This window comes from Peromyscus maniculatus, chromosome 3, assembly GCF_049852395.1.
Source record: "Peromyscus maniculatus bairdii isolate BWxNUB_F1_BW_parent chromosome 3, HU_Pman_BW_mat_3.1, whole genome shotgun sequence".
In the NCBI taxonomy this organism is placed as follows: domain Eukaryota; kingdom Metazoa; phylum Chordata; class Mammalia; order Rodentia; family Cricetidae; genus Peromyscus; species Peromyscus maniculatus.
Window position 1 is genome coordinate 31784059 of NC_134854.1, and position 27748 is coordinate 31811806.

General features: G+C 36.5%; 1 protein-coding gene across 3 annotated transcripts in view; it reads left to right on the forward strand.

The window, feature by feature from the left end:
• Nucleotides 1–27748, forward strand: part of Sema3a (semaphorin 3A) — a 462166-nt gene that overhangs the window by 385279 nt on the left and 49139 nt on the right. For all 3 annotated transcript variants that reach the window (XM_016008089.3, XM_076566308.1, XM_076566309.1), the window contains one exon: nucleotides 1173–1292. In XM_016008089.3, coding sequence (XP_015863575.1) covers nucleotides 1173–1292 — 120 coding nt within the window. The remainder of the gene's footprint in view (nucleotides 1–1172; nucleotides 1293–27748) is intronic.

The following is a 27748-nucleotide window of genomic DNA, read 5'->3' on the forward strand; positions in this document are numbered from 1 at the left end:
ATTAGAAGCGTCAAGGCAGAGCCTGGGTGCCTGACAAGCACAGAATGGTATTCAGTTCATGGAAGTTCTCTTCTTGTCCTTCTGTTTCTGTCTGTGCCATTTCCTTTTTACTTCCTGGTAACTGCTTCCAGTATTAAACTATGACTGAGGGTCCCTACAGTTTCAGGAGTAAAGCATCAATAGTCGTGGACTCGGGAAGGCAGTGGGTTCAAACCGGGAGTTCCAGTTTTGCTTCCTCTTCAAAAGTAGTTTGTTAAATCTGAAGGCCTGCTGTGGATGTAGGTTTGGACTTTATAATACCTTACACTAGTATGAAACACGTTCTATACTGGAAGCTTTAAAAAATAAAACGTCAGCTTGGAACATGGCTGAGTGGATAAAGGAATAGTCGCACAAAGGTGAAGCCACAGAAAATGGTGCTGAGGCTGCAGGGATTGCCTACAGTCCCAGCACACGGTGGGCAGAGTCGGGAGAACTCGGGAGAGCTAGCTAAACTCTCTCTCCGGAACTGGTAAACTCCAGGTTCAGCAAGAGCCTGCCTCAGTAAGAGCAGAGTGAAGAGCAATGGAGTCCACCATCTGAGGTCAACTTCGGGACTCCACACATTCAACAAGTGTGTACCTACACACAGGCACACACACCAATGCACATGTAAAAATTAAATTTAAAAAAAGCAAGAAATATTTTGAAGGAAAAATTACTTTCTACAGTAAAATCTCATTTATCAGATCCTATTGGAAAATAGTTCATCAAACATTTAATTACCATTAAAATAAGTTATAAACATGACTAAATATCTCATCCTGAAAAATAAGGTTATTTGAGCAGTAAGAGGCTTACCCATGTAAAAACAAACTATGTCATGAACATAGTTTTCACTCTTGCATTTTTTTGATTTCATCAATGAGGAAAATGATCAAACTTGATGTTTAGCTATATTCACCAAATCAGACTTTATTCTTTTTTACCAACTTGTTACTGAATCAGAGTAACACATGGATGATCATTTGATAGGCCCCTCCTTTCAGGACATGTGGATGAAATACTAATAGCTTTGCATGATGATGGAAATAATATTAGTTGTAACATGAAAATTATATTGTTGCTGTTTAATTTTCTTGCCTCCCTTCAGTTAAATAATACGTGCTCGGTTTCCTTCTGTCTCGATGTAGACGGTGAGCTGTACTCGGGAACCGCCGCTGATTTCATGGGCCGAGACTTCGCTATCTTCCGCACGCTGGGGCACCACCACCCCATCAGGACAGAGCAGCATGATTCCCGGTGGCTCAACGGTAGGCTGGATGTGCCGGGACACAGGGCGGAACACGTCACTGATTGTCACTGGAAAGATTTCCTTTTGCGGGAACGTACAGATGCTCTAGATTCAGTCGGCTGTTAAGATAATGGCGATGACCTCACCACTGTGGGTGTGAGAAAATTGGGAAAAGACAAAAGAAGATTAAAAACTGAGGTTGTTTTGTGCCAAATGTGAGGTTTCTCAGTAGTCAGCTATGGGAAGAAAGAACCGGACCTGAAGCTACGGAAGGGAGGCAATGGAAAAAGATAACTGTCTTCTAGGGACTCCCCAGCGAACCTGGGGGATTAGTTGTTCTCCAGATCTCTGGTCACTGCTTTGAGAGCATCATTCTAAGCCTTGACATCCAAATTGTTTTTCCCCCCGCTAAGTACATTACATTTTTATGCTTTCAAAATTTCAAATGACTCTTACATCTCTCAAACAAACCAAAAACAACCACTACTTTACTTTATAGGCAAGGCAATGAAGAGCTACATATACCTAACCCAAAGTAGTTTTTTCTCAGTTTCCCCCATGTCAAGAACTCATCCAAGCCCTTGAAAAGCAGATGCTTTTTGTAATTTGTACTTTTTCTTAGTATTTAAATCATTTTAGTATTATATAAAAGGTGCAAGATGTACAAGTTTAAATAAACAAAAAGATTGTCATTTAGATTATGAATCATCCTTATATATCTTCCTATCCAGTTTAATGATTAATTTTTGCTTATTGACTTACACACAGTAGTCAAATATTTATAATAATCTCGGTGATATTATGAGAGTAGCTTTTGTAACTTAATCTAAAATTTGTACTTCTGCTTTCTCAATCACGTGAGATAATGTTGCCAGTTCCTAGTGTCCCATGTTTGGAGTTGTACTTGGTTCCACACACTTCCCTAATGAGTGTAAGTTTGCGGTGCACGCTCATCTACACGTTCCACAGGTGCTGGACTGTCCTTCTCCAAACATCAGCAGGGCTTTTTCTGGGATGAACTTGACACTCTTCTCTGAGCCCTTCCTCTGGTCTTTTAAATTGGCGCCCACCTCTGGATCACAGTGAAACTTCAGGGAATGTGGAATCTTTATGACAGTTTTTGTAAATACCTTGCTTCAAACTCATCATTCAGAGCATAAAAGAGGCCTCCAGTCACCTAAGTCTGCATCTCTTTCCTCCTGTTTCTATTTGTACTATTATCTCTCATGGTTAGGAACAGAGACACAGACCCTAACTCAGTCATGTGATCTTCCTGCCTTTTTTTCTTAATTGAATTGCTACTTCTCCTAAATGACCAAATTTACATTTATTTCATTGTTACTATCTCATAGTGTTTTCTTTACCATTGTGTGTGTGTGTGTGTGTGTGTGTGTGAGAGAGAGAGAGAGAGAGAGAGAGAGAGAGAGAGAGAGAGAGAGAGAGAGAGAGAGAGAGAGAGAGAGAGAGAGAGAACGAACTCTGTGGAGTCAGGAAACTTGAAGGAGTTTGTTTTCTTCTTCCAACCTGTGAGAGCTGAAATGAAACTCAGGACATCACACTTGGAAGAAACCACAGAAAGGACTTTTACCCTGTCATCTATCCAGCACTCTTTCATTCCTTTTTGCCATGATAACTTGCCATGACTTGAAACTTTGATCCATTATCCCATTCAATCTGCTTCTTTTATGTGTGCTCAAGTTCACGCTCTGCCTGGGACCCTTTATCCTCAAGATTTTCACCACTGTTAACTGATTTCAACTTAGCCTTACTCCAACAATCTACTCCATGCCTTTCTTCGCAGTCCACCCCTGAGTCTCTGTAGCTTTTCGTCCAGCTCTGGTAGAACCCGCCCTGCAGTATTTCCCACTATATATGACCACGTTCTCCAATCAATCACTTCTCTGTGTCACTTCTTGCTCTCTGAAACTTCTTTTAGCTTTGGCTTCAGTTACTAATTGTTGATTTAAATACAGAAAAGGATGAAGATCATTCATGGCTGAGTACAACCTCCTAATAATAGTAATACTGGGTAATATTACCATAGTAATGATGGGTATTGGACATACAGTCAAATTTCCACCCTACTAGCAGCACCGGAAATATAATGATGCCTATGTGCTTCGAGAAGTTGGAAGTCCCAGTGAGGAACAGACTGCTGATGACTTGATGACAAGGGCATGTTTAAAACTCAGAGAGAGAGAGAGAGAGAGAGAGAGAGAGAGAGAGAGAGAGAGAGAGAGGAAGGAAGGGAGAGAGAGAGAAAGAAAGAAAGAAAGAAAGAGAGAGAGAGAGAGAGAGAGAGAGAGAGAAAGAGAGAAAGAGAGAAAGAAAGAAAGAAAGAAAGAAAGAAAGAAAGAAAGAAAGAAAGAAAGAAAGAAAGAAAGAAAGAAAGAACGAACTATGGACTATCTACCACCAATTATTAAAGCTAACATCGTTTGGGGGCTGCAAAATTAGTAGGGAAACCCCCTGTTTAGCATCACTATCTGGTCTGTTCTCAAATGGAAATATTTGTGTGGGAGAGAAAATGTTTGTTTTTGTTCAGGAACAAAGTGTCTTTGATCTAGTAAGAACTCTAGGAGTCGTACAGGCTCTCACTGTCCATGAGAAACAAAATCTGATTAGAAGATGGAATAACACAAAGCAAAGTGTAGTATCCATTTCATTTTTATGGCCTTAAGGAAAAAGTCTTCAAGCTAAACCTGCTTTCATGCTGCACACACACATGTTGACAGCTGAGTCTGAAGAATTTACACTGTGGGAAAACAGTCATTGTCCCCAGCCCTGTACTTCATCTCTGAAAACGTGTGGTTCATTTGAGAATTCAGTTATCAGTCTCTCAGCACTAAATGTGAGAACTGATTTTTTTCCAAATTAACAGAAAGGTTCCAGCTGACAGGCTGCAGAAACCAGGTTGCTCTGAGTGTGGAGATGTCGATGTGTTCAAGACAGGGCCGGAGGACTGTGAAATGCAGGCTTTGAGAAATCAGATACCATTTCAAAAAAAAAAAATAGAAACATGATGTTTATATATTCATGCAAAAAATGAATGAGTTCTGAGACATCAGCATAGACTACAGATTCAACATTATTGCCAGGTATAATGTATTGCCTTGTATGATGCTTTTCAGGGGTCTTCGGGGCTATTGAATTAATTTGGGTGTGTATCTTACTGTATTTCCCCAATTAATTCACCTCTTTGGATGAACTAATGAATCAATTTTAGGTGACTTTTGATTTTTGCTCATGCTGAAGAAAAACAAAAATACAGTTATCAAGAATTAGATCTTGAATTTTCATGATTTTTTTAAGTACAACCTCACTACATTAACACTTTTTATAAAAAAAAAAAAAAAAGAACACTTTTATAATTGTACCAATAAAGGTTTTAGTCCAGTTTGAACAAGAAGGAATTGAAAGAAATCATACTTGGACTAAAAAATTAAAATATATGAAAGCTATGTATGTTTTTACAAGTTAGTATATGATAGCTGTCCTCATGTTTTAGAACAAACCCTAATTTAAGTTCCCTGGTGATTAAAATAACTTCTCATTTCAGATATGTGTGGCATGAGTTTGACATGTGCAGAAAGCCATGTTTTTCTCTTGTGCTTCATAAAGTCTCTCAATATGTTACAGTTTTAAACTTCAATTCCAATTTCAGCTTCTAATAATTTAGAAATTAAGTTAACTTTTTCTGTGTATATTTGTGGTTAGAAAACAAATTTCCGCTGCTCTTGGGGTAATCATTTCTTAATATTTAGTGGGCTATCTAGTTACTATACTCTTTAGCCATTCATTGCAATAGATGGATGACTAGCCCAAATTACTATTTTTTATTTGATAAAGACTGTTTTCCACATTGTTCATGTCCTTGATTAATAATGGGATGCTGTATAATGAAAACCCATCAGCTTTAAAATAATGTTCCTCTTAGATTCTGACCCTTATCTGTGATGGGAAGATAATACTGACATATTTCCTATAGTTACTAGGAAAAGGCCCGATAACATGTATAAAAAGCACAGAGATTCTGAACCTTCGCAAGTGTTTACATGTTAGCTAGCTCTGTCCTTTCGCATACTGCTTCAGCCAGGGAGTGCTGGGGAGATGTGTAGGGCTCCCTCTGTCAATGGTTACATCAGAGCGGGGTGAAAGGGCAACCTGGTCTGGCTTTGGTACAATGAAACCACACGGATCCTTGAGAGAGCCAAGGCCCGGTGAACACAAACAGAACTAATTACATGCCCAGAGTGTGAGGCTTTCCCATTCATTTCAGGAAGACCTGTTTTCTTTTAGTGGAATTTCCTAACAGGATCGTGCCTGTGGATAAACTGACCCACTTGTTTTCTTTTCTTTTCTTTTTTCTTTTTTCCTTTTCTGTAATTGAAATGGTATGCAAGTCATCATCCGACTTCCTCTCACAGTCATACCAGGATGGTCTGCCCTCATTGGAATCAGCATAACTTCCTCTGTGGTCATGTTCTAGGATATTGCACATTCTCTAAAGATTCAAGTTTCTCCACAGGATGCATTTTTAGAAAAATAAAACCAAGAAACATGACTTCAAATAAACTACAAGAGCGCAGATTAATATTGGAACCAGAAACCCAGTTTTGAATTGCCTGTAAAACACTTTTAATAAACAGTTTTAATTCTAACATGGTTGAAAACATAAACCATGTCAGAAGTCCAATTGAATTTTTCTTTAATAAGTAAAGACATGAATAGCCTATTTTATATAATCTCAGAATTTTTCATGATTTCATTTTGCATTGTTTCAGCGGTTTTTAGGAAATGAGTGTATTTTTCTGACCATTGGAGGAAAGCTTCAGCATCAACCTGGCTTTGTGGTTGTATGAGAAGATGCCACATCCAGAAGCTGAAAATTCATTTAGTTCAAACAACCAAACAAACAAAATAACAAAACCAACAACAACAAAAATAACAAAGCAAAACAGAGACAACCAATTGGAGGACCCTTTACTGGGGAATGCTGCCCTTAGTTCCCGGTCTAGGAACTAGCTGAGAGCTTCCTCTTCAATGATTACATGCCTCTTGGTGTACGTCCTTGTGAGGTCTTGTTTGGGCACTCGTGTTGAGATATTATGACTGTAGTTTCCCTGGCACACTGTGGAGATGCAATCTCATGGTGAGATCGTGTTCTTCAGACCCTTACAATGTTTCCATCCTCTCTTTTTAGGGTGATGCTCCCTGAGTCTTATATGGAGTAGTGTTATAGACAGATCAGTTAGGGGTGAACTAGATTTAAAATCATACATACAAGTAACATTATCATTATTCTGACTGAGCACATTGTATTTTTATATTTAGTAATACACACACACACACATATAAAAATAAAATTGGTGATATACATAACCAATTTAAAAAGAAGTCAGAGGCCATAAATTTGGAAGAGATCAAGGATGGGGGGTGAGGGAAGAGTATGGGAAGACTAAGGTACATGAGGAGGGTCGGGAAGAAAGAGAAAGGAGAAAACAATTTAATTTCAAATTTTATTTTAAAATGTTTAAAAAGAGACAGCAAAGTCCTTTTAAATATCTGAAGCCTATATGAATGCGGTGGCAAAGATTCAGCCTTTCTTAACTTTTGATCCACATCTTCAGATATTTTCCTTCATTTTCTCAGTTGGCAAAGCTGGGCTGGCAGAGTGCAATATCAGGAATAAGATGTCCATACATTTATTGTTAAATTTGAATAATTGGTCGTATTTGTGCCTGAATATGCCTTCATAATCACCTATTATGTATTCTCAAGAACTGATTACCAGAAATATGTATCTACGAAATAGTACATATTTCACAATTGTATAATCTGTTTAATAAATAAATATATACTATAAAATTGTTCTAGGCCGGGCGGTGGTGGCGCATGCCTTTAATCCCAGCACTCGGGAGGCAGAGCCAGGTGGATCTCTGTGAGTTCAAGGCCAGCCTGGGCTACCAAATGAGTCCCAGGAAAGGCGCAAAGCTACACAGAGAAACCCTGTCTCGAAAAACCAAAAAAAAAAAAAAAAAAAAAAATTGTTCTAGTCTTTAAAGGATGAAAATTCACCAAAATCACTAAGCATGATTTTTTTTAAAGAAGTAAAGGTTACCAAATAGCAACCTCATCAATTTCCATCACCAAAACTACATTAGTATAAGAAGTATTCTTACTTTGAAGCAGTTTTCTTTGAATAAATCAATAAAGATGAATAATTATTTACAGTAAAACTTAACACTTTATCATAAATATGCCAGAGAATTGATTTTTATTTTCAATCCTTTATAAAAACATACCTAACTAAAACTTTTAAGATATGCTATTTTAATATTTTGAATGATAGTCTAAAAAATACTGTTCTCAGATTTGGTGTATTGCTCAATTTTGAATCACTTATTGACAAGCTAGTAGAACATTGAGACTAGAAAACAAGGTAAACAGTGTTATGCTCACTGAAAATACTCAAATTTTTAACGAAAATTGCCTGAAACAAGACGAGATAATAGCTTAGAAACTTCTTGAAAGCCCACTTCCTTTTCTCGCTCATTTGTCCACCTCTCTCTCCCTCTTGATTCACCCTCAGTTCCATGAATACTGCTCCTGTCTGCCCCAATTTCCTCTTCCAATGTCACTCACTGCATTCGGAGCCTGGTGGGCGTCAATAGGGATTTGCCGCTGACTCGGTAATCTGGGTCCTCTGTGCAGAGGCAACAAGAAGAGATTTACCCCGAGAAGTAGATACCAGGACAATGCCTGTAACCATGGTGTGACTAGCCTCCCTGACATGGCTCTCAAAAGCTTTCCCTCTGTGAGGACAGAAGCCGGTTTGCAAATTAATTAGTTTCTGGCGGCAGCTTGATTGTTGTCCCAGGGTTTGTAGAGTGGAAAAACAATCAGATTAGTGTGCTCAGGGTAAAAGACCAGCGCATACTTGCGTGTGGCTTGCTCAGCTTTTGAAGCTATGAATGAAGTGAAACAAATTCCCTTCTGAGAACTAGGCAGAGGTTAAGTATGATGAGCCTGGAGATCCCCAACAGCAGGGGCTAGGGAATTAACCAATTTTAGCTGGAGGAGGGGAACCAATGCCATCGAATATTAATGGCGTGGACAGTTACACAAGAAACAGCTACTTATTACATTCTAATCATCATAAATATGAGGAATAATTTTACAATAGTATTGAATATTGTGTGTAGGCTTGACACAAATAATTTAAGGAAAGAGTTCAGAAGCTTTCGAAGTAGAAGGTATTTATTAGAGGCAAGACGATCTGATGATACCCAAATGAAAAAAAGCTGTAAAATAACCTGTTTTTCAAGGTTAATAAAATATACACTTACCATACTATTACTTAAGGAATAATCTTTAGGCATCTTATAAAAATTAATCAAAGAAATAAGTCAAATAAATATTAACTTAGAAGATATATTCTATTTATTTTTATTCATTTTAGTCCAGATAATTATGCCTAAAAAATTATAGGCATAAAAATATCATAGACAAAAATTCTAAATGAAATGTTTGATAATTAAATTTTATTTTAATCAAAATGTATTATATCTTTTTTTATAATTTACCTAACATTTTAAGCCATGTATAATTTCCTTTTCCTAATAGGAACTATAGGTATCTCCCTAAACACCATGCAATTTCATACCTATTACACTGCTTTTCCATGTGAAAAATTTACATCTGAATTTAAAACACATTAAATCCAGGCTTACTGTCTGCCAAATCCTTTATTATATAATTCTAGAGCCTTTTTAATATTAAATGTTACCATAATCAACTCAAATGCAGTTGATGGTACTCAATTTTGCTCTTTTTTTTTTTTTAACTTTACCACTATCCCAATGGATTTTAAACATTCCAATTGTGAACCCTGGAACACGTAAAGGCATACTTGTACTTATCACAAGCCATATCACCCAACTGCTTAGTTCTGGGTGCATGAAGTAAGAAGTTCTTAATGTAGCTGCCTCGAGAGTCCTGCAGGTAAACTATGTTAGTATATAGCAGAGCCCCCCATAATTCCCTATGTGAATATGGGAAGAATTCCCTCTATGTCTTCTATGTACATGTGTTTTATAAAAAAAGGTTTAGCAATATTCCATTTTGTTTTTCTCACACTGGGTGAAATAGTCTATGTGGATACCTAGAGACGAATGTGGTATTACAGAAATGCTGCAGTACGGTACCTCTGCAGACACACTCTACACCCTCACACAGCACAGAAGACTGTCTCAGGTATCATTGCTTTTCTTGATCTCTCACACGATTCTGTTGTGTTTGATAACTACTTTTGTTATATGAAGCACTTAGTGTGTTAAAGAGCAGTGAATATTTTGCCTTAAAAAATAAACAATAAAATCATATTGTATTTAACAACATTATCAGGTAATTTTTTTAAAGAGCAAGGATAAACTTAAGAACAAATGTTTTCTGAATATTAGTTTAGCTCTAGTATGTACAAAACTTACTGCATAACTGCACCATTAAAATTATAGTCATTGCTCATTGTCTAGTATGGGAAGACAGCAACTGCCTGCATAACTCTAGGAAAACTGTCATTTCTGCTTCCATGTACTTTAACTTTTAGAGATATCCATCCATAAGACTTAGAGTGCTGTGAAGATAGGGAGTTTCTCAAGATACTGTTTCATCTGTGCCTTAGACAGCAAGGTGGGCAAATGGCATAAACTATGCTCCAATGTCCCTTCCTCTTTAAAACAGCAACCAACCAACCAAAGGTACCTTCTTCATTTTCATGTTATGAAGGTTGTGGATGAATTAAATTACATAATGCATTTAGAAAAGTGACCGTGGTCACCAAACACAAACAAAAACAACAAAATTCAGTTGATGCTAATTGGTTTCAGAGAACTAGGGTAATTTCCTATTGTACACTTTGTAAGCTACCCCATGAACTACCTATTTCAGGGAAAGCAGTGGAAGATACTTAAACCAATGCCTTTTCCTTAGACTGAGTCTGTAGGATTTCTTTTCAATGATGCCCACACATTCTGGTGAAAATCAATCAACCGCCCTTTACCTTCCGAGGAAAAGATCTTGAAACTGTTTACCTGACAATACTACTAAGGAATGTTTGTGTATATTAGGTGCTCTTACAAGGAGTATGTCAAGGTGTAATGTTTGAGTAGCCACGTGAGTGAATGAATTAGACAGGCCTCTTTTCTCCCAAGTTCTTAGCAGTACACTGCTTATCCCAGGGAACTTTTATGTCATACATATGTGGAGCATTTGAAATAGTATACATCTGATATTCTGATTATTTATAAGATGTTAAGAAACAAGGATATCCTTTTGAATGTGAATTATAACTTCTTAGAGTAATTTAGTAAACCAAATGGACACAATATTCTTCATTAGAAGCATGCTCTTCATTATTTAGCATGATGATTTGTTAAATAATGACTATTTTTGGATTTAATGAAGGCTGACAGCATAAGGAATCCATCTAAATGGTGCCTCTTCAATATGTGTGTAAATTTCTCTACATTCATGTAAGCCAAAATACTCTCTTGTGTTCATTTAGTGGCTAATTATAAAGGATTCTAGGGCTTCCACATCAAAGAGAGCTACCCCTTTTATATATCCATAAAATTCTAACAAGAATTTTTCTTTTGGGATCCACAGAGCCTCTTTAGCTTACCATATAATATTATTTACATTATTATACAGTTTTTTTCAGCTTATATGCTGTTCTATGACCCATTTGGAAATCAGTCAACCTTTGTCTCATTTGTCCTAAAAGTTAAGCAGTTCAAGGCTGATATCAAGCTAATGTCAAACTAACTATAGAGTTAGTGTAAATTCACTAAGAAAAAAAAATGAACAAGTTATAGCTATGTGCTAAAAGAAGAACCCAAATCAAACAACAATGAATAAATTTGTGACTTGGTGGCCCAAGTCCTTAATTCCAGCACCTAGTAACCTGACAGAGGCATGTAGAATTTTTGATTCTGAGATAGGTACCAGCCTGGTCTCCATAGCTAGCTCTATACCATGTATGTATATGTTTTTGTGTGTGTGTGTGTGTGTGTGTTAGTGTGTGTGTATGTGTGTGTGAGAGAGAGAGAGAGAGTGAGTGTATGTGTATGTATGGGAGAGTGTGTGTGTGAGTGTGTATGTGTGTGTGAGTGTATATGTGTGTGTGAGAGAGTGTATGTATATGTATGGGAGAGTGTGTGTGTGTGTGTGTATGTGTGTGTGAGAGAGCATATGTGTATGTATGGGAGAGTGTGTGTGAGTGTGTATATGTGTGAGTGTATATGTGTGTGTATGTGTGTGTGTGTGAGAGAGAGAGTGTATGTGTATGCATATGAGTATATGAATTCTGAAGAAAGAAAATAAAGCATGCTGATTATCACAAAACCTTACTTTGTGTAAATTAAAGGATAATCTAATTATAATAACTATTCACATTATTGAATATTTTACAAGATTAAGAAGGATCAACAAGACAGTTGATCAATTGCATTAAGAATTTGATCAATTATTGTTAGGTTTTTGTTGTTACCATATTGAATATTTTAACTAGAGGGAAACTGATATGCAAGCAAAATAATGCTATTTTCCAGGAAAAGCCTAAAGTACAATCTTCCTGCTGTTTTATTCCTCTTTATTTCCTTTTAAAAATCAAGGAATAATACAATATCACACCCCTCACAGCTTATATAAAGATAAGAACAGGCCACTTTGGTCAAGCAGTGGTTGTCTAAATAATAAAAATTATAGTGTAATTGCCTTTTGAGGGCCTAAGGTGACCACATAATCAGAAGTCTTAAACACTGGAATTGTATTATTTATTTCTATACTGGTACCTGCATTTATTTCCTTCCTTGTTCAGATGATAGTACCCCATGTGTAGAAGGCCACTGGGATATTGTCTGGGGTGGGGAACACAGCAATAGGAAACAGAAGAAACGTTGGCAGGATGTTCAGCTCTCAGGTTGTGTTCTGTGGAGTACAGCTGTCGTTTGTGGTGATACTCTAAGGGAACATCAGAGAGCCAATAAGCCATGGCATGGAGGCTTGACAAATTTTGACCACAGTGGTCCTTGGTACTGATTTTATCATATTGGTTTTATATGAAAATGGGCTGCTGCTCCATGTATTGGTCCTGTCTAAAAATGACACATTAGTTGTCAAATCATTTTTCCTCTTAAAATCATATTCTATATTTAAAGTGTTATTAAGTCCATTTGCTAAAGAATATTCTGATACTAACAGCAAAAGGAAATTTCTTCTGACAACTCTTTTTTTTAGTGTTGGGATTGAACCCAAGGCCAATTGTATGCAGGCACTCTACCACTGAGCTACAGTCCCCTCTCTGGGATAACTTTTTAACACAGTGGTAGAAACTGATAACTCAGTACTCTTCCAATTACTTGGGATGTTTAAATGGTCTCTAGGATGTGGAAGCATAAGAAAAAATAAATTTTCTAAAGGACATCCCAATGCTATTTTGAAAAAAAAAACTCTAAAAACAAAAATAAAACAAAAAGAGTGAACAAGAGATGGGAGAGAGGTTAAGAAACAATAATGCCTGATGGATCAGGACAATTTCCTAATCACACTTACTTCCTTGCCAAACAGCTATAAAAAATGTATCATCAAAATGAAATGTATATTATCAAAAGTTGAAATAAATACCAGTGAGCTATGATACAAAATCTTCTGAAGTTTAACCTCTAGATTTGTGATGTAAATTAGGTTTAATATACACTTAAGGATTTTTTCACAGTGTTAGAGATAGTGAAAATTTATTGGGGTATGTCTTAATTCCCAAGGCTTCTCAGATTGTCATTTTATAACTGGCCATATGGTTGTCAGTAAAAAACAATTAAGATACTATGTAATATGATATTTTAGAGGTAAAAGAATTGCATTATTAATAGGAAGTTAGGAACAGATATTTTGACAGAGATCAACCTATCCATTTCAGTTACTGTTTATTAATTTTTAATGAGTATCTTCAGTTTCCTGGAGCTCAGGCTCATCTCTTTCAACAGTATTTCTGTTTATCTGCATATAATTAGGTTTATTGCCTTAATTACTAGCACAGGCTATTTCCCCCAATTCCTTTCACTATTGTTCTTTTCTGTATCCTTCTGGAATGCCTAGTTACTACCATAGTTGTTATGAACATTATGAATGTTATAAAAATAATTTGTTATAAGTAAATGCTCATATTTGTTTAGGCACCAGTGTGTTTCTCGGGGTGACTTCTATTTTCTGCTTGCAGTATGTACTGACTAGGGACTAAAACTATAAGACTATAAGTAGGAGGAATCCCAGCTTTCCAGGACAACATAAACAGAGAGTGAAGAACCCTAGAAATGCTTGGCCCCTTTGTGAGTTCATAGACATGTATTTCCAAAATGCCTTTGTACCTAAAAGACACTATGGTCCATAGAGTAAAGGAGATTTCCTTTCTAGTGAAACAATTTCTTTATCCATGTGATTTTCAGAATCTCAAATGAACATCAGAAATTCAAACTGAGGGTTTTACCATCAAATAATGCAAAGGCATGTGGCTTATGAGCAAGGCTAATACATATCCAAATATCCATAGTTATTTCTTAGAAAGCATGTTTAAGAGATAGTTTAAAATGAAGAAAAACTGCAAATTGGTTTTAGTTTGAAGAAAATATGGGAATCAGCTGGAAGCAGTGATATCATATATATATATATATATATATATATATATATATATATATATATCAGTAATATCTTATATATATGTAAGATATTATTTCACTGATAAATAATCCTGACCATTAAAAAAAACTAATGAAAGCCAGAGCAAAATTGTAACACAGCAAAGAGATTGCTTCATAGAAAGAAATGGCTGAATATGCAGGAAAATGGTAAATATCATTCTTTTCCACTCAACAGAAGTTCAATAATTGGTGTCTGCACTGTCAAAGAAAATTTAGCCCTTTCTGTATCTGGCTTTAAAATCAACAAATAAAACATAAATGAGTGAGTCATAGCCAACATTTGTAGCTGTAGACACAGAGAATTTTCTAAGTATATAAGTGTTTCATTTAGCTGTACAGCTTTAATTGTTATATTAAACTGAGTGTTTATTAAGGGATGAAGGAAAGTTAAAATAATATGCCATGACTTCATTTCTTATAACTTCAAAATCATAAGAGACTAAGCATAGTTTATTGGTTTCAGAACCATTATATACTAATTGGTAGTTTCTATCATGAAATTATTACATACCAATGGTTATTGGAAGTTTCCACCATTAAGTAATCAAAAAATACAGTCAGTTCCCATTATTTGGGGACTTGTTATATAAATCTGCAAGATGTATTTATGTTTTATCTATCTTTTGTTTTTATTTAATCTCTAACCTCTTATATTACTGTCAGTAATACCTTACAAACTATTATTTTTTAAAATAAAGAATTTTATTTTTCATTGTCACCTTTTACCAACTAATGTCTACATTACATTTCTTATCATATTGCTTAAGAATTTATTATAATTAATATGAGATAGTATTATAAAAGGTAATAGAGTATTGATCAGAAATGATAATTACTGACGTTTTCAATATTTTTTCATGGGTTAAAGTAAAAATAAATCTATTAAAAAGCAATAATTTTTTTTTTTTTTTTTGGTTTTTCGAGACAGGGTTTCTCTGTGTAGCTTTGCGCCTTTCCTGGAGCTCACTTGGTAGCCCAGGCTGGCCTTGAATTCACAGAGATCCACCTGGCTCTGCCTCCCAAGTGCTGGGATTAAAGGCGTGTGCCACCACCGCCCGGCTTTAAAAAGCAATTTTAAATTATGTTTAATCTGTATAAAAGACATTAAGTGTTATTTCTTACCAGTATTAAAATACAGTGAGGGGGCCGGGCGGTGGTGGCCCCCTCACTGTATTTTAACTCTGTGAGTTTGAACTCTGTGAGTTCAAGGCCAGCCTGGGCTACCAAGTGAGTTCCAGGAAAGGCGCAAAGCTACACAGAGAAACCCTGTCTCAAAAAACCAAAAAAAAAATAAAAAAATAAAAAAAATACAGTGAGGGGAACTTTTATTTATTTAAAATAAAGTTGGTGGTATCAGGTTTAGGGAACACATTTATTATTCAAGATAAAGTGTCCATAGAAACAAATCTCTATTAGAAATCCAAACAGGAAAAGGAAAAGAAATAGAGCTGGTGGGATATCTTCACTGGACAAAGATGGAAAGATCATCAGCGTCAGTGGCAAGCATAAAATAAATCCATCATTTTATTCCTACTGTTGCACTCAAGGCCATCACAGTGTCTGCTGAAAGTTCCAGCAACTGAACGTGCTGATGTTTTAAGAGTTGGATCTGTGTAGAGAAACAATTGAAATGATGTACTGTAGAAACCCTCTATAGCCTAATGTTTATTAACTTGTAGCGGGCTTCCTCTGAGATCTCCCTCTCCTCCTTAAGCCCTGTAGAGTGCTTTAAGTAATAAAAAATAGTGAAACCTTTGAGGGAAGGAACAACCTGCTTTGAGTGGTAAAGATCAAGTCCAGGCATACTGGACTTGAATCCTGTTGGTTTTCTTAGGATTACTTATTGTAGTTTTATGTTATAAACTATATTGTCATATGATTTATTAATATTCTATAATGTACATAGTCCTGATATTTTCAAAGATAGTACAGAGGAAATACTTATTAGTTACATATAGATTTTTCTGAATAAATAATAAAGTAACACACTTCTCTTGAAAAAGGAAAAGTTTGCCAGAGTTAAAGCATTCTGTCCTCCAGTGGTTCACAAAACAAAGATCGACCTTACCTGTACATATCTTAAATCACTGAAAACTTAACTTGAAAAACACATTGCTACTAAATGTATGCCCCTTGGACTAATTAACAATATATGTCTCCTGGGGAACGTGTTAAAGGGAGAGTTTCACAGATCATACAGAATGACTAAATGAGAATGTGTACTCTATTCAAGATCCTACATTAAGTGTTACAATGGAACGAACCAAATTACCACAATATGTTATATTATTTATTATTAAAGAAGACATATAAAATATGTGATATCTCAGGTTTTATAAACCAAAAATATGGCAGGAGTGGATTTTCCAGCAATAATCATTCAAGACCCACACTGCTTGAAGCATTCCACCAAGAATTAAAACACTTTCGAACATTTTATGATAGCCCACATCTTCCCTGAAGGTGCCTTTAAATTAATTTGAATTAACTATCTTCTATCTGATTCCATCAAAATTTTGCCAGAAATAATATTTTCTTTTAAGTAATAAAATAAGTGATACAACAGTAACAATATTTTTAAAAATCTAGGCAAAGTTTTAGTGTAGAAAATATAATGAATTCTAAATACAAAGCCACAAATTATAAATATAAGGTTACAACTTAAAACTCTTGTACCATGATATTACATCTCAAATCATATTTGTGCTGTGTGATGTTAAATATATTCACTCAAAAAGTGGCATGCCCTATATCAAAAAACAAACATTTCAAAATTGCATAAATACAACTAAAATTGGCTTACTCTTTAATTTACATTGATAAGATATGAAAATTTAAAAGTAATAATGTATTTTGACTAATGAAGAACAGTACAAAAAAACTAGGAAAGTACAAAGCATACTCAGTGTGAAACTTTATTTACTGTTTCTGAAGAGAAAACAAGATCTTTCAGATTAAACAGGGCATGAAATAATAATGTACAAAATCAAATCACTTAAAAAATTGTGCTATAAGTGGTCTGCTTTTCTGCCTTCAATTTATTTCACTATCTAACTAGATTTTTTTTTAAGAATCAAAACTATTATTGCCTCTTAAGAACAAAGCCACAGAAACTCTTAATTACAATGCAGTTAAACGTGTTTCTGCTAAGATCCTGACTTCCCAGTCTTTTTGAAAATATTTTCTGCCCAGAAAAATGATAAAAGTGCTGCACCGTCTCTGGTGCTGTGATCAGGATAATTACGTTCTAGCCATAAGAACACTCAAGCTATTACAAAGTCGCCAGCGAACATGTCAAATGCAAGTTGACCTAAATCTCTCCTGGTCTCTGGATCATTATTTCACGTGATGAAGCAAGCCACATTCTCTTGTGGGTATCTCCTTCTTCATAGGCATGGGCTCCAGCATGTAGGAAGGCAAGGTCCCCTGCCAGTGTCGAAATATTTAATGAACCCAGAGACTGCTGGCTGCCATGGGAAAAGGGTAGAAACCAAAAGAATAGCTTCTCCATCTGTCATGAAACAGCCTTTACATTTTCACAGAGAAAACCATTTTAGTGAATACATATTCAGAAAGGTTTTAGCTAATAATTATTAGAATGATGTGGGAAGTAGGCTTTATTAATGAAACTGTGGCTCAAAATGCCATATTTGCCATATGACTTACTTCCAGGGAAAAGAAACGGTTGAAATTAACTACATGTCTGTTCTTTAGGTGGCTTACCTTGGCACTTACTGCTTGTCTTGCTTACTTATTCTACATACTCACAGTGGGTCACAGTTTCCCTTTACCAACCAGTTTGTCAGTGGATCATGGAGAAGATAGATGATCAATAAACTTGTATGATACTATTATGGAAGATGTTAGAGCACAGCCAAAAATGGAAGAGATTTAAGCTATTCAGGTTATATGCACCTATACTATTAAGAATGACAGGGTTGGATAAAAACAAAAGCTAAGAATAAATATACTAAATAAGCACCTGAGAGTCTAAGTGCAAATATGAAATGAATTCTTACATGGCAAGGATGGTTCTAGAATATGAAACCTCTTCCATTAAATATCAAAAAAGAAAACATATGTATGTTATCTTTTGTTTAATGTTTAAAGACAGGATGATTTTTTTTCTGGTTGGTTTGAACACATTAACTAAGAGTAGATAAAAATGTCTTAATATGATATGAAGAAATAATGAACTAAAATTCAAATTCTTAGTGCATGAAGAGAGACTGTTAATCCAAGTGGAAATATTAGAATTATAAAGATACATACATGTACCAGGGTGCACCTCAGCCTTTGGGGGTCTCTAGTCTCGGTCTTAGGAGTGAGGGAAGCATGGCAAAAGGGAGTGAAAGGGGGTGCGCATGTGTTTCCCTTCCTTCTCAGTGGGGTTTAAACCACAAATGTACTCTATCTTCTTGTGTGTTGTTTGTTCTTTGTGTGTGTGTGTGTGTGTGTGTGTGTGTGTGTGTGTGTGTGTGTTTTAGTTCCTTAATTAATCATGGACACTTAGAACAAATAAATCACACACATACTCATTTAAAAAAGCGAAGCAAGCACACTGTCTAAAACTGTGATGGATTCTCTGGCAAAGGGAAGAAAAACGTGCTTTCATTTCAAATGAGGTGAGTTAGAAACGGCCATGTTTCTTGAAACTCTACCAATTTTCCTTTAAGGGATAGTTTTGGTATTTTCATTGGTTAAGAACAATTATATGAATTACCTCCTATCATGGGGGCTTTCTAAACAGGAAGCTCAGTTCACAGGAGTAAAGGTTTGCCAATAAGTTTTCCCTCAAGTTCAAATAATTTTTCATCTCAGTTTATAAAAACATATTTACTTTGTGACTTTGGACCCCATTGACGGCACAATTTTGCCTTTAAAACAAAATTTATTTTATTCATTTTCAAATGACATATAAGAACATGATTATATTTTCCCCAAAACATTTGTAATATTATGTAAATTTTGGAGGGTATAAAATATGACTTAAATCTTTGAAATCCTTAAGTGAAATAAAAATGAATGCCCAAAAGGAATATGAGTGTGCCTACAAACTGTGCCATAATTTAATTTTTTTCTTCCTAGAGAAGACTTACTGCGTTAAATTCTATTTTAGTTGATCAAATGGCTGAACGATCTAATCTAATCACAGACTACATTATACTCACCATAACTCAAAAGCTCAGCAAGAATGCAGAAGCATGATTGAGGACAAGTGAGAACACTCATAGCAGGAGTTTAGTTATTGAAGGTCTAGTACATTTGTACATATTGCAGCTTCCTGCAGGTAAGAAGGCACAGAATTAGAGAAAAGCCAATAAACACTACAGGTGAGGTCCCTGGGTTAAGTACAAAGTTATCAAAATATTTCTCCTCCATCTTTAGCACTATAAACCACAGATGTCTGAAAGATTGTACACAACATTCTTGAAAATGTCAGCCATCACATTTCACTCACACAATCTGAGCCTGGGAAAACCCACTCCAAAATCCTAGGACTAGAAGCATAATTATATCATTTCCACAAAAACGGTTGAAGAATTACTTGGCTTATTACTAGTTAGTATAAAAAAAAATCCATACAAGATGAGAGGAGAGAAGCACAGAGCACAGCTTAAAAGAAAATAAGTGCCAGGTATCAAAAAAAATTAATAATAGCATTTAAATTTTTAATCTCAACTTTGGTATTTCCATTTTAATACTCCAAGAATTCTTAAACCCTGTCTTGTGCTCAGGCCGGTGATCCTGCAGTTTCCTGTGTTCACTATAATGGGAAAATAATTTGATGACAATCTGACAAGAATAAGTCAGTTAACAGATTTAACATTAAAAATAAACACTACAATTCTTATTGTTTAAAAAATATCCCTCCAAATGTTAGGCATCACTAATTTATTTTTGAGAACTGATTTGAGCACCTGGCAAGTTACAGTATGCAAGTGTGCCTGTTTAAGGACCAGGGACATAGTTCAGTGGTAGAACAAATGTGTAGTATGTGAAGCCCCAAGTTCAGTACCCAACGCCATGACCATTTTGATATAAATAGATCATGTTAAGACAACAATGTTTAAGCAAAGGTTAAGTGCTGAGTTTTTTTATTTTATGTTCACTGATGTTTTGCCTGCATGTATGTCTGTGTGAGGGTGTCAGATCCCATAGAACTAGAGTTACAGGTAGGTAGGAGCTGCCCTGTGGGTGCGGGGCATTGAACCTTGGTCCTTTGGAAGAGCAGCCAGTGCTCATAACCTCTGAGCCATGACTCCAGACCCTTAAGTGATGTTCTTGGCAAATGCTTACTTACATTATTGGAATCTGCTGATTACGGTCTAGTTAAAAACTGAATCAAAACCATAAAGATAGAAAATAAAATTAAATTATATTGTTCAATACTCATTATAATTAATTTGCATATTCAATCTTCTTAATTTTATCTTAATCTTTATATGTCTTAAATTCACTTTTGCTGAAGGTCAAAAATAAAATGTTATTTTTTGTCTCAGGAGTCATATAACATTTATTTTCTAATGTGTCAATATGAGAATGACAAGTAGAAAAAGAATTAAAGAATTTTGCTTTCAAACAACATAGGCCTCTACCTCTATTTCTACAGATTTGGAGTTAATTCTGTATCCTGTGTCTGCCCATCCACTAGACTCCATTCAGCAATAATCTTTCCTTTTTAAACTGAAGTCAAAGTAGTTTTAGTACTTCTAAATTTTTGTGAGATAAAATTTGCATGCAGTGAGTTATCCAAATTTAAGGTAATGCCACACATAATGTTGGTAAATAATATGCCTTTGTGGTAATTTTATGATTAATTTTCTGGAAGTGCCAGGTAATATTATTGTCCTACCAAAAACTGTGTCAAGGAGGATGTTAAACATAGGGTGGGTATAAATCTGGTGGGCACAAATACATTAAATGGTGATGAAGTATTATCAATGTGAGAGATCATACTTTTATTCTGATTAAAAAATGTTTTAGCAGAATAAAAACATTACAAAACAACACTGATAGAAGAGCAGAAATGTATGAAACCAAATTAAGACACAAAAGACAGATATGACAGTCTCCAGAAGCACTTTCGAATTAAAATTCATAATGAGATGGCAGTCACCACCAAGGGGGAGCTGGCGTTATAGCAGGCTTCCGAGCTTTGCAGTGATGTGTTGGTAACAGGCCGCACAGGAGGAGCAGGTGGGAGGCAGGTGAAGAGGGTGAGTTATCCTCAAACGAACATCCACGCACCTGATCAAGCGCAGTTGACAGTCCTGCTAAGTCACAGCTGAACAGCCCGGGAAGTGGGGTTACGTCACAGATCCAAAAGGCCTGTGGAGAAAAGGAAAGGGCACGTCATCCAGTGTACAGTGGAGTCTGAATTACTTTCTTCCTCAAAATTCTTACATTTCATTTCACACCAAAGTAATATGTAATCCTTCACAATTTTCCTGCACACATATGTAACTTTGCTCACATCAAATGTAACTTAAAAACAAACAATGCAAGCAAGACAGGTAAGTGTATTTACTATATACATTAGTTTTTGACCAGTAACCATCCAATGATACAGTGGTCCGGTAGACATGATTTGTCTAAGAACCTATTTATTTAAGGTCTATCCCTGCAAATGAGGTTTTGATTCTTCTAAGCCACTGGTCTTGTCCATGTCAGAATGGACAATGATACCCACACAGTCCTACCTAGCTTCTGATTTATTTTAATGTTTCCCTTTTCATGGCTACCTCAGTTTTGTTGCTTTTGTTTGTTTTGTTTTAAAGGGGTTGAGGTGAGGGATTCTGCTCGCTTTTGTGTGTGACTTCAATCTTCCACTACCCATTTCAAGAATACATTTGTCAACTTCAATAATGTTCTTCTTAAGTCGATTCTGTTGGGAAAACCATGGTTTAATAATGAAACAGAAGTAAAATGAGGTAACAATAAAGTTGCTCCTTAGATCACAGCAACATTTATCAAGCACACTTGTATTAGTTCCGCTAGGCTGTTTAATCATTGCAATATCTCCATATTTCCACTTTAAGAAGGAAATTTCAAGACAGACACTGAGTTAATCAGCATGATTACCACTATGCTGTTTTTCCACTAGCAAACAAGTGAAGGCAGGCCACTGGCTTTAAGGCAGTTGTACAATAGTGTTCAATAGAGTATCTTAAAATAAAACCTTTAAGAACTAGGGCAGATTAAGGCTGGATGGTGATCCTTGCCCTAGAGAGCTAAGTAAAGAAGCACAATGCTCACCACTGTAAATGCTAATGTAGCATAAGAGGACAGCAAATACAGAAATGAAGAAAAAATGCACTTGAAGAATTTGTGGAAAGTGGTTTTGGAAGTAGGAAATGGACATTCAAAACATTGTCACAATTTACAGTAGAGGAGAACTAAAGAATGAAGAATTCTGGTCTCTGGGACGCTAGGGCAGGAGGGCGCCAGGGAGTTTTGAAGGGAGTTGAAACTAGAGGTGTAGTTGGGTAGTGGACAGTTGAAGGACACTTGATGAAGTCTACATTTTTCAGTCCAGGAAAAGCTTCACAGTCTGTGCGTGTTTGCAAACATGCTGTGTCGACATTGTGTAATGGTGAGTGGGGAGAAGAGTGATTGGAAGAGTGTGGGCTTCTCAGAGGCTGGACCAGCATGTTTCAGAAAGTGGGTGCTTTCCATAGGATGTGGGAATTAACAGAAAAGATACTCCCTTCCTCCAAAAATGAATTAACAGAAAAGATGATACTCCCTTCCTCCAAAAAGGCATCAAGGAAGAAATGGATGAAAGTGGAGAATAAAGGTGAAGGTGGAAAACTATTCTTTCCTCCATGACAGTGTTCATAAGAGAAATAAGGTGATTAATGTGATTTGACGTATATGGCTGAAGGCATGACACTCCACAGTTATGGTTTTGATAACTTCTCATGTTTATGCTAATAAGTCCAATACCCCAAAGGCCTTTTTACTTCCTCTGCTCTAATTTCCCTTCAGATGAGGAATGCTGCAGACATCTGCACTGGTTATGACCATTCAGTTCAAATAGTCCTAATGAGGTACAGTAGAAAGCAGTAAGCCAGCCTACAGCTTTTCATAATGTCTACAAGTCTCTTAATTCCTAGAGCACAGCAATTAGCTTTAATGTGTAACATGGAGCTCACGATAGAACAATAGGTGCAGACGGTTGATGAGGCTTGAGGCAGGAAAAAGGCCTTGGCCCTGTTCGTGTTCTGTCAATTACTAGCTTGTACTTTGACATCTTTGGGATCTTAGTCTCTTTCAGAGTGAGGGTATATCCAAATGATGTCCATTCCACACAGGAAGCTTTGCAATCAGCAGTACCCGTTGCTTTCATTTACTTTCTTTCTCATTTTCTTCTGGAATCGTCCCTTCTCTTGCCGTGATGTGGCTGGTCTTAGAACGTTCTTGGGGTTAAACTATTCCAAGGGCTGCTCACAGCTACCCAGCCAGCTCAGCCTCAAAACTTATTCCAGGCCTGTTCCTTGGCAGCCAGATGCCTCTCTATTCCCCAGCCAAAAATGATATATCTACTTTGCTTATGCTGTTAGCAAGGAATGTGGGATGACCTTAAGCTACATGCCTTGCATTCTCAATGTTCTGGGCCTTGTTCCTGGACTGTTGGTTCTTTGGGACTTTTGTTTGCCCTTTTGGGCAAAGCTACAGGAAGAAAGCGGTCACTTTTGCCTGCTATTCTGGTTGCTGGCTGTCATCTCGGATGACTTTTCCCTTTTACCAACTACTCAGCTAGTAACTTGGTAAATGTTTTGATTTCAGAGGCTTCGGTACTGGAAACAATGGAGTTTTACTCGTTAGAGAATTTACAATGAGTCTTTACTCTTCTCAGTGCTCCTAACAGGTTTATAGCTTCCTTATCAGCCCGTGTCTAATTCAGCTTGCTTTGCTAGCTGTAAAAGTTTATGCTACCATTAACTTTTAAACATTTATACTTTATAGGATATTACAGAGTTTTATAAACACTGCTATAAATTAATAACCACTAGCAGTTTTGAAAGCCCATGGGATGCTTTAGACAGACACATGTAGAATCACATTATCCCCTTTTATATTCTCCAAACATTCCTCAGTGGTAGCTACTTTGTGACATTTTTGGAAACTGAGTCTAGATGACATTAACTCACATTTCATTCTTGGATAGGGAGCAAGTCCCCATATTCAATTCAGGCTGGACTGTGACAGGTTTTGTAGCCTAGGTTAGCCTTGAACTCATGATCCTCTTGCCTCAGCCTCTGAAATGTTGGTACTTTAAGTCTACAGCACCATGCATGGCCCTACTTGATATTTCTTAAACTTTAGTGAGTTTAAAATAGGCCTGGTTTCTACCTATTTTTGCTTAACTTCTATCACAGAAGAGCATCTTAGTGTCATAGTGTCTCAGTGTCAGAGCCTCATGGTGTCTGAATGTCAGTGGGATCACATTTCAAATTTTAGGAAAACAGGAGTGCACATTTATTTGTCAGTAACCATTTAAATCCTCACATTCCTTTTCGAAGATGGGCCCCCACTGATTGAGAGAGCTGTGTGACTTGGGTTTTTTCTTTTATCTGCAGGCGTGTTATATTCCTGCTGCTCTGCTCAGACCCATTGACATACTTTCACTGGAAGTGTCTAAGTGTTCCTTGATGCATCACTCACAAGGCCTGGTGGTACTTGTGCAAGGGAGATCAAACGCACTAATCCCATCCCTTTATGCCCAAGAGTTATGTAAAGTTTAAATCCTAGAAAATAGCCAATAACTTTCTTTTAAATGCACAGATACTCTGAAACTCTAACAACATTTACATACATTTAATTCATTTTCAGAAAAAAAAAAAAATCTATCATGGCCCTAGTTCATGGGACTTGTTGGTTGAGGGGAAAAGTCCAGCCAAATGCTGGCCAAAGTGTGGACATACTTAGGATCCAAATTGATTCTTATGCTGAGAGCAGCAGAAATGTTCATTATTTAAATCAGCTAGAGCTTTCACATGAATCATAAAGGTAACACACAGCACGTGGCCTGTGCCAAGTTGTCATTTTCATTAAGTGTGAGATTGCACCTGAAGGACAGCTTAATTTGCAGCTGCTAAAAATATTTCAACAGAGTGGTACTGTTACAAGTGGCAGGTGGTGCCAAACGTGAATTTTGCAAGAACTGCCATCTGTGGGATGAGATATGGAAGAATGTCAAGGGGGTGGTGAAGGAGATAAAGATGAAGAGAAAACACTCTTGTATTTATTCAGCATTTATTGCAATTATTGAGACTAAAGATTCCATGCTTCACAAACCAGCACTGGCCCAAGATTAATAAATCAGATTATTTATTTAGCTTCTACCCTGTGCCCAGGGCATTGCAAAAAGTACCACAGTATCTGTAAAGACAAAGTCTTATCGCCAGAGGCATGCCATTTAAGCTACCCAAATGAGAGAATGTGTTCCAATTCTGTTTACCTTTTCATGGTGTTTATATTGAAGTTTTGTGCTGGTTTGATTCATACACTTTGATCTCATTTGAATGGATCTTGCCATTTTCTTTTGATGTTTCCATTTCAATACACATTCACATCAACTTCCTGCTTCACATCCCAAGAAATTACTCCGAGGTGTGTGAGGGTGCCAATTTCTTTAAACCTTATCACCTGGAATTTTGCAAACTTCACAGAGTAAAGAACATGTAAACGAAAAGTAACTAGTGAAGCTACAGCTTTCCATTACTAAGAGAACTTTTTATTTATGTTTGTTAGTTTTAATGGATTTGGCCACAGTGAAATCAAAAATTCCTATCTGAGAAATGGAAATTCACATTTTCCTTTTGGCTTTAGTAGTTTACAGGACACAGACTTAAAAAGAAAACCAACAAGTTGGCTAATGTTTTCCCTTCTGTCTCTTTTGATGGGAGCAGTTGGGCAGTAGCTTTCTTTTGTGGATACCGTGAAAAGTCTTAGATTCCTAAGGAGAGTTCACAAAGTAGTGAAGCAGGCCCATTGAGAGGATCTCCGTAAACGCTGGCCTTGGAGGAGTTGGTGGCAAGGCAAGTTGTTGAAATTCTTGCTCATCCACAGGACAATGGCAATCTCTGGCCGCAACATGTGTGTTGTTTTTAGCTCATAGAACACAGGAATATGTTTTGGGTTATTTTAATCTTATTGATGAAATCTAATTTTGAAAAAAAATCACAAACAGAAAATTAATTTTACTTCATTAATTGTTTAATGCAGATCAAAGAGAAAAAGCTTTTCCTAGCTTCAAAGAACATTCACAAACTTTCAAAAGAGCATTTTGAAAACTCATTATTGGGTAATAACTTTTCAAAGTAGTTTCAGTTAAAGAAGCATGAATACTTTTATACCCCAAATACTAAACCATTTGAATCAAGAATGAGTTTGTGCCATCAAAATAACTTAAGCAAGTCATGTTAAGAAGAAAGGAACCCATTTGTAGTGGCACATGCTCTTAGGACATGCTACAGACAGAGGCAGTAATATCATGAGTTCAAGGCCAACCTTGGCTCTACCTTTTGTGTCATAAAGATGACTCAGCAAATTTAAGGTGTCTGCCACCAAGTCTGCCAATCAAAGCAAAATCCATGGGACCCCCTCATGTGTGAACATGAGAAGCTACTCTTACAAGTTGTCCTCTGACCTCCCCTAACATAAATACAAATGCAGTTTTAGAAAGGACGGACATATGATTCCTTCTTTTAATTCATTTTACTTGCAGAAATTCACTCACTCATTCACCAAATCACTTACTTACCTTTTTAACTATATACTGTTTTCCAAACAATATTCAGCCACAAAGGAAAAAAGAATAGGAGCAACTAAAAAGAAGGAGAAAGAAAACCAGTGATGAGAAAAGAGGTTTAGATGCTAATTGTAGTAAATGCCTCAGGTGCTAGAGAATGGATTTGCATACTGTCCTGGTCACTGTTCCATTGTCATGAAGAGACACCAGAACCATAGAAACTATTACAAGAGAAATCATTTGACTTGATCTTGCTTACAGTTGCAGAGGTTTAGTCCATTATCATCATGGCAAGAAGCATGGCGGTGTCCAAGCAGTTGCTGGGCAGTAGCTGAGTACTACATGCTGATCCACAGGCAGAGAGGGGCTCTGAGTTTGGCATGAGCTTTTGAAACCTCAAAGCCCACCCCCAATGACACACTTCCTCCAACAAGGCCACATCTCTAAGTCCTTTTAATCTTTTCAATAGTGTCACTCCCCACAGACTAAGAGTTCAAATATATGAGCCTAGTTGTTGTTGTTTTATTCTTTTTCTCTTTTATCTCTTTGCTCCTTGGGGGCCCACTACCCAGCTCCCAAATAAATCACATATGGAGGCATATTCTTAATTATAAATGCCCAGCCTTAGCTTGGCTTATTTCTATCCAGCTTCTCTTAACTTATCCCGTCTTCCTTTTGTCTCTGGGCTTTTTCCTTTTCTTACTTCTGTAATCTTCCTTTCACTCTTACTCTGTGGCTGGCTGTGTGGCTGGGTGGCTGACTCCTAGCATCCTCCTCTCCTTGTTCTCTTGCTCTTTCTTCTTTACTTTCAAATTTCTCTTTCTATTTGTTCTCTCTCCCTGCCAGTCCCACCTATCCTTTCTCCTGCCTTGCTATTGGCCGTTCAGGTAATTTAGACAAGAGAACTAACACAGCTTCACAGAGTTAAACAAATGCAACGTAAAGGAATGCAACACATTT